The sequence below is a fragment of the Aphis gossypii genome, chromosome 1 (genome assembly GCF_020184175.1).
Source record: "Aphis gossypii isolate Hap1 chromosome 1, ASM2018417v2, whole genome shotgun sequence".
In the NCBI taxonomy this organism is placed as follows: Eukaryota; Metazoa; Arthropoda; class Insecta; order Hemiptera; family Aphididae; genus Aphis; species Aphis gossypii.
In genome coordinates, this window is record NC_065530.1 from 34,637,991 (window position 1) to 34,646,737 (window position 8,747).

An 8,747-nucleotide genomic window follows, 5' to 3' on the forward strand; every position below is an offset into this window, starting at 1 on the left:
GTAATACCAGACCGCGCGATTAGTTAACAAAATAATTATTACGATTATTGTGGCGTTATACAAAGCAACATCGCGATTCGTTAGACGGCATAAATTGGTCTACAGGTCGTGGGTCGTCGTGTGGCACACCGAAACACGCTGAAAATAATATAAACGATACGTTTTACCGCGCCAGCAGCTGATTTTTAATTGCACCGAGGACACCTTATCACGGAGATTGGTGGCCGTCAAATCGTTTGAAATTAGAGATTGGCGATTGCGCGGCGTACGACTTGCTCTGCGGTCTGCGCACGGCACGGACCCGCTATAAGTCACAATCGTCTGATATTGTTCAATATTTTCTCCGTACGCCGAGATGGATTTATTTCCGCATTACATGAGCATGTCGTGTGCACGTAATAATACATTATGGTGCAAAATTGAACTCGGCCCGTTAACGGGCTATATTTATTATTGGCCAGTAGGTTAGGTAATGACGCTATAGTAAAAATGTGATTTTCTTTTTTGAATAGAGTAAATATTTTTACTTTCGACTTTCGAGGACCATTTGAGAATTCTTCGTGCTGCATCTCGGGGGTCGAGTTAAAATTCACATTATAATATCGTTACCTCAAAAATATATACATAATATATAATTTTAAATAAGTATAAAACGATCGAGGAAATTCAATTTGCCGTACGTTAGGTTTTAGAGCTAGATTATCTATTAATAGATAACCGTGATTTTGAATGTAGGTACCTTGTCATAAACTAGGTCACTGATTGGTAAAACGGTATGGCCGGTATACCTATGGTGGATTTCATTTGAATTCAATGCAATTCAATGATAGTCACTACATATCTACGTAAAAAGATTCTAATCACTGTCAGCCATATTTTATATATTAGTATAATATAATAAGTACATTTTATTACATTATATTTATATTTACCTATGTATTATTGTAATTTATTTATTTTACTATGAGTAATACAGTAGTTTTCTTGGTTGAATTTTTTTTTTCCGAAAACGCGGTATTTATTAATCAATAATTTATAAATTATATTCATATTTATTTAAAATTATTCTGAATATTTTAAAAATGTCACTGTGAACATTGTTATAACTTATAAGTAGGTATTATAATTCATAGAATAAATGTCTCAAGTCTTCTTAGTTCTTACGAACAATATTTTTTTTTAATATTTTTAAATCATTATCTTTGTTTAAGCATCCAATTTTGTTAACATATTATAAACTACATCTAAGAAAAAAATATTAGAAATTATGATTAATTTTTTATAATATTTATTAGCAATATACTTGTATGGATCCTTTAGATCCTTGTATGACGTATTACATTTTAAAAGTTTTTAACACACAACATAAATCTTTTAATTGACACCTTTACATAATATGAAATATCATTATTAAATATCTATAAATAGGTAGCTCAAAAAAAGTCAAAATGTTTTAAACATTTTTCCATTTTTATGTATATAATATAATGGCAATGTAAGTATAAGTGAATATTTCAATTTTCTAAGGTTACTTGCTATAAAATTACTTACAACAAAAATACAAAGTTGATTTTGTCAAAAACTTTTTTTGCATAACTCGTTGACAGCCATTTACGATCATAAAATAAGTTTTTGTTATACGCAAGGCATATTTTTCAATGTTTTCCAAATTTACATATTTGTACTATGTATTTGAAAAAAATTTAAAAATAAATAAAATGTATTTTATCAAAAAAATGGTAATTATTCCCACTACGTCAATGTCCTTATTTTAGTGTATTATTGTAATGCCATGGAAAAAAGTTAAGAATATAAAAACCAAATTCATTTGGCGATCACAAATGTATACAATTTGAGAATTACAGATGACCACCGGCGTTCGTATGGCGATCAGTTATCATATTCACTAATTTATTTTATACAAGTATATTAGAAGAACATACAAAGAAACGTACAAAGAAAATATTGTGTATTTTTAAATTTTGTCCCGCCAAAGTATCAACTAGATCCAATTAAAAAAAAAAATTATTTAAAATATATTGAAATTTAAAGTAGGGGATTAAATATTCTTCCTCTACTTCCTCTATAAAAAGTGTCTTCAGGTATAAAATAAAATATTTTAAAAATATTTAATAACACTCGTCATTGTAAAATCAATACAACCAATATGGTCATCACTCAAAAACGACAGAAATTATACTAGGTAAGTATAATTATTGAATATGGCCGGGCATCCTTAACAAATTTCTAGGTACCTTTACCACTGATTGTAGGATACACTATACTTGATACGTCGTACGTACTAATATTTATTTTTACTTAATTGTCTCGTAATATATCTTACACTCACTTATTTAAAATACAATTTTAGTTGAACATTTTTAAAGAGGTTACTATAAGAAAACAAAAAAAAATATATGTCATTAGAACTTGAATGATGTATATTCCAGTTGTACAGACCACAACATCAGCTGATGCGCTATGGGCACTGACTTTAATAATATGTAGTTTATAATTTTTATCTATTATAACTCTTAGGTAATAATAAAAAAAAATTCGATTACATTATTAGTTGGATATTTTTACTAGTTTTACTAATGGGGCACCACAACTGTATAAATTCGTAATTAGCGAATTTTAATGACAATTACAACAAGGTATGTTCGATTTGAACGCCTATAAAAAGTACACCTACACTATTGGCTTATAGGCTATTTTAGTGTTGTTTACTCATTATTAATTAATAGTTTGTTGACTATCATTTATCACAATTAAAAACGCGTTAGAGTAGGTTACCTTTTATTGTTATTATTTAATCGGTAATACACTTTGATATCTACACGTATCTAGTCCATAGTCGAAAATACAATAATTAGGTACAATTTACTCATATACATATAATTCTGTTATATAAGTATTTAATAGATAGTAATTACAATGATATATACGTGTACTACCATGAACAATAGAGTAGGTACATTATGTTTGTGTTGTTTATATAATTATTTCTTTAATTTTATTCTACTCTCTTATGTCCGTGTGTATAACATTTTGATAACACCATTGAATGTAAATTTTTAACAAAATAATTTCCATGAAAAATTACCATGTTCGTTTGGGATGCGAAACCATATTCAGTAATGTATAATTAACAAGCAATATCATACTTTCATCAATATTAATACGAGTTTATCATAATACACACGCATCATTCAGAGACTAAGTAGGTAATAATAATAATTAATAATTATTTACGCGCCATTATTATTTGTAATTTTTTTTATAGATTATGTACAATCGGTACTAACATATAGGAGAAAAATACGGAGAAACTGTCGAGAAATTCAAAAAATGACATCTACAAATCATATCTAGACTTGAATTTCAATTTTTTAATATGGCACATAAAAATCTTTAAGCATCATTTACTTAAAAAAAAAAAAGTTCATAGCAAAAATAAAAACAAAGCAATAATACAATAGGTACATAGTAACTACTAACTAGTAAGCCATGTTGACATTATCGGTTAGTTCAAGATTTCACAAAAATAAAAATAATTGTTTTTATTTAAAATTAATAATATAATATGTCATATAAATAGTATAATTGTAGTACATGAATTTTTCGTCTACAAGTATTTTTATATAATTATGAATATAAATATATAAATACTAATATTCTATACAGGTAAATAAACTAACATGATATAATATATTGAATTTATTTAATCATCTCATCTCGATCATAATAATATACCTTTGGAAAGGTACATAATACATTTTAAAATATAAATAACGTATAAGGTACAAATAATATTTTGATTAAACATGACAAAGTGGTCGATTATTAAATGGTTGTATCATTCTACGTTTTATAGATGTTAAGGGCTGTCCATTGATTCCAATTAATGATCGCAAAATGTTCAACTATAGGTTTAAATATTAAACAAAAATAATAATAAATACAGTATACCTACTAAAGAATCTGTATACAATTTATAAAATTAACTTACTTGTGCTTGGCTAATACTGAACGTGTTTTCATAAACAACCCATGTGACACATTGATTAAATGGGGGCTTAGTTATCGATCCTGGATATACATAATAGCAATAATTTTTAGCTAAATCTACCAACCATTTAAAGTGAGTATTAAATGTTGAAAGAATATAAGTAGATCCGGTAATTTGGATGGATTGCACAGCTGTCATAAAATCACTCATTAATGGATTATCTCCATCTGATAACTATTAATATATTAAATTAAATGATAAACGTAAGCATTTTTAATTACATATTGTATTCTCTAAGTATTAAAAACAATGTAATAGTACCTATTTTAAATTCGACCTAGGGGATCCTAGTTTTTAAAATATAAATATGGGAACTTTTCAGATCTCTCCATCACTAATTTACAATATCAAACAACTACAAAAAACTAAGCTAGGTATGATCTTATTTACCTGCCCTCATACATTCAGTCATAACTAAGCCAGTATAATTCAAACCTCGTTATAAAAACGAATTATTTTGCTTAAAAGGAAATATGCGATATAAAAGAATGTTTAATTGTTTAATATGGGCTGAATTAGCACTTCGTGTAAAAATAAATATTTAGATTACATTAAGACTGTATGATTCATAAAACATTCTCTTTATATTTTTATAATATATCAACTTAAATTGTGTATACAGACTGGTTTGAGAAGTCTATTCTCATTATCGCACGACATTTACTTATATATACACTAAAATACTTAGTACTCATTCTATTTGTAACAAACAAGTATTAATACTACAGTATTACCTATAGCATTATTGATAAAATTATTTTAATACTTATTACACAGTTCACGCAATACCATTGTTTACTTTGAATTCTGGTATTTATCAATTTAATAAACTCTTTTATCTGTATTGCCAATAAGTGTCAATTTCTTTTCTTCTTCATAAAATCTATTTCTCTACAGACTAACAAACTCTTACTAATACAATGGCAACATTGGCCTTCCACGACGATCTAATTATTCCTGCCAAAAACATCACCAACCGTCTAAACAAACAATCTTACTATTATTTTAAATTGTGTGTAAAAGTTAATGAGAACAAAGTAATCTACGTAACATTTTCCTTAAGATAAAGATTCTGCCTAATTATAACTTTTGATACTTCAACCAAATATTTAACCATTAGTTTTGGACAAACGACACACTTAAAGTTCATATTTATAAAAAAAAAATATTATTGTTTAACAATAAAAAAAATACTTTACCTATTATATCACAATCTATTGTTTAAGTTAAAACTCCGAATAATATTACTATTAAATATTTCTAAAACATATTTTTAACCCATTATGGATTTATGATTGTATAATATCTAAATTTAGAGTTCCATGAAAAATACAAATTTTTCAATTTAAAACTCGTTGTTTTATTACTTATTGTCTTTACTAGATACTATGTTCTGCATTCCAATATTCATGTGCATATTATAAAAAAAAACTTAAATCTTCGTTACCAATTTTCACTCAAAAATTATTCTAATCATCTAATTGTAAACTAGTTATAAGCTGCAATTTATATTTTTTATATTTTATAATATTAGATCATATTCTAATAATATTTCTTTTTCAAATTAATTTTAAAAAATATTATAATATTTAAAAAAAAAAAACTATTTATTTTATAATTGTTTAAATCTGATGATCAATGTTGGTGCCAAAACAAATGTAGAAAAATGGTTGCGATAAAACGGTTAGCGCCAAATAGGCCCGACGCCAAAACGTCCGTATTCGTACCTAGTATCTACTTTCTCCCTTTTTTTTTTACATACTTTTCCAAAATATGAAATAATGCAAATACCATCAGGATAACGTTTAGCGTTTTTGTAATGCTTGTATTCTCTTTTAAAATGTACCATTTGAACTTCCATTGTATAGCTAAAAATGAATATTAATACAGTGATTATTTTTAATAAAATTAGAATTGAATAAAATAATAATGAGCACTATTATTATTTGTAGTCATTCTAGATACTAAAAATTTACATTAGGTCACATAAGCTTATCAGTAATCATCTATTTAATTTATTTTATTTAATGAATCAATATTGAACTAATTGTTCCTTAAACGGCTTAAACATTAAGTATTTAACCCCCAGTTATTGGTCAACTCAACTTCAGTGAACCAATAAATTGATCGAATTTTTATGCAACTTGATATAAATATATTACCTATATTAAAATATTAAAATATTAATAAATTTTAACTTACCTATAACAAATAATATACCTTCTTATAAAAAAATATTATCTACGCACTACTTAACAATATATATTTGTACACAAAAAGTTCTAATAAAAACAAATATTGAACATACGAGTATTTGACAAGCTTAAAGTATACATCATACTCTAGAGTCTACGCGCTATTTATTAATTAAATTTAATTTATTACTGTATCTTTCTTCATACACATATAATTATACATTAAGTGTATATGTAATATGTATAACATATTGAAATGTAATGTTAATATAAAATTGATATATCTCAATGATACACAGTGTATATCGAAATTAAAATAAAATAAAGTATAATATTAATTCACTCTTAACAAATTAAGTACTATAAAACGACTATCAAATACAATTTACCCCTGAGAATTGATTTGGTGTTCACTTCCTATTTTTCCTTCGGTATTCCAATATATATACATGCGAGAAAACAAATATTTTTTTTCAAATAATGGTCCACCAGTAATGTGCGCTCTAATTTTATTTTTATTACTAATATAAACTGAAAAAATAAGCAATCATTTCATTAGTTTTAAATTTATTCTTACGCATTATTTTCATAAAATATAAAACTGATTTACGTGATTTTTTTTTTATTTCTATTTTAATTTGAACACTGTTATCTTCACGCCAATATCTATAGTATAACAAACTTGTTAAATTGACGTTATACGCATATTGCGATTTTATATTTATTGGCGATTGCACTTGCCAATCCGAAAATTGTTGTTCGACAAATGGCCATAAATTAGGATTATCGCCAGATACTTCTATACCTGATTTTTTGATAAAAAGTTATTAAATACCTATTAAATATAATAAAATTAATGTAGTATTATTTATGATTTACTTGGTCCATGGAGAATTAAAGTTGATACCAATACGAATAATATTTTAAACATTTCTCCAGCAATGCCTTATACTATTATACTATAAGTACTATAAGGCTATAGAGACTAGCAAAAGTATAAAAATTAAATATCAATGAAATCTTTAAAATAAATTCTATAAAAAGTTTAAAAAGGTCAGATTGTTAACATATTTTTAATACATGACTGTAAATCAAATACTTGCAGGTTGGTAATAATTTCCTATTATGCAAATACATAACAATCATTTAAACAATTACTATAAGTTATTTTTGAAAAAAAATAATTAATGTGTATATATTAAATTAATTTATTAACCGTACATTTTAGGTACCTACTATATATATATAGCCAAATATTTGAATTAGATCTCATACTTTTATTGGTCGATGTTTCATAATTGATAATTCTATGTATTAACAAAAAAAAAAATTTACACTTGTTTTTAATTATGTGTAAATATTCTTCGGTTTTATTTTATTTATTTCATATTTATACCAGTGATGTACTTTTTTTAAAATAGCTATGTAATATTTTACTCAGTTGTATCATTTTATATTATTTTCTGAAGAATAACTCAATAACGAAGTATTGTTACACATAACACATTAATCACATTGATACAGACGCTGGATTTCGATGTGTTGCTTTATTGAATAAATACACGCGTCTTGTTTTAAGGACAATTATAAACATAATTTTATTTATTTTCTAAAATGTTTTAATATATTATGTACAGGTGTTTGATGGAAGATGGGTCGAACCTGGCCAGTGGTCTCTGAGTCACCGTCCCGATTTGGCATGACGCTAATCGACAATAGGTGGAATTCTTGTCCTATCGTTAAGTATAGAAAATACGAGTCCATATAAAACTGTCACCTCAAATAAGTAGCATTTTCTGATGACACATTCACGCAGCTAACTGGAGTATAAGGTCAGTGTCGGTCGGATATTTTCGGGTACGGTTGTAGTCGACTTTTTTTAATTGCTCGGCGAATGGCTAATATACGGTCTCATTGGCGACTGGTGTGTTTCTGTCCGTCGTTTTTTGACGATGTCAGTGAGATAACTGATATCCTGCAGTGGTCGGAACTGAGTTACCGCAATAACCAGAGTCATATTATCTTCGATGAACGTTTGAAATTTCAAGAACATGTGTTTGTCGACTTCCGAGTCATCGCAAACATGGAGAACACAAAGGATATTTCGACGAATGACTGTCACTATTTCTGACAATCATCTTATTGTATACCAGGAAGTATTGGTGATCATCAATTACTCTTTTTTTCGGTAAAACTAGGTTATATAAGCATTTTTAAACTGAAGTATTTTAAGTCATAACTATCTTAGAAATTAAATTACCGCATAAAAGACAAAAATACAAAATCAAATAATGTTCTTTACGTATTCGCTTTAATAAAAGCTTTCAATACAAAACAAGTTCTACTGAACGTAAATTTAATATGTTGTACGTTTGTAAGACGGAGATAATATATACGTACGCCATGCGCAAGAGACGTATTTTTAACAAAATATATATTACGAGTAAGTTAAATTAAAACATTTATATTATAGTGAGTAT

The 8,747-nt window shown here is 26.5% G+C and overlaps 1 protein-coding gene across 1 annotated transcript; it reads right to left on the bottom strand.

The window, feature by feature from the left end:
- Positions 1-3,690: 3,690 nt before the first annotated feature.
- On the bottom strand, positions 3,691-8,685 carry LOC114125173 (carbonic anhydrase 7-like). The gene is made up of 6 exons (XM_027988699.2): positions 7,147-8,685; positions 6,878-7,072; positions 6,657-6,798; positions 5,835-5,940; positions 4,013-4,246; positions 3,691-3,926 (listed from the first exon to the last, which is right to left on the bottom strand). The coding sequence occupies exons 1-6, from the start codon at positions 7,196-7,198 to the stop codon at positions 3,822-3,824; spliced, it is 834 nt and encodes a 277-aa protein (XP_027844500.2). The 5' UTR covers positions 7,199-8,685; the 3' UTR covers positions 3,691-3,821.
- Between the last annotated feature and the right edge of the window lie 62 nt (positions 8,686-8,747).

Coding starts and splice junctions, on each gene's coding strand:
- LOC114125173 (XM_027988699.2), bottom strand. CDS start 7,198: ATGTTTAAAATATTATTCGTATTGGTATCAACTTTAATTCTCCATGGA. Junction 5,941..6,656: donor CACCAAATCAATTCTCAGGG/GTAAATTGTATT, acceptor ATTCATTTTTAG/CTATACAATGGAAGTTCAAA. Junction 4,247..5,834: donor TTATTTCATATTTTGGAAAA/GTATGTAAAAAA, acceptor ATATATTAATAG/TTATCAGATGGAGATAATCC.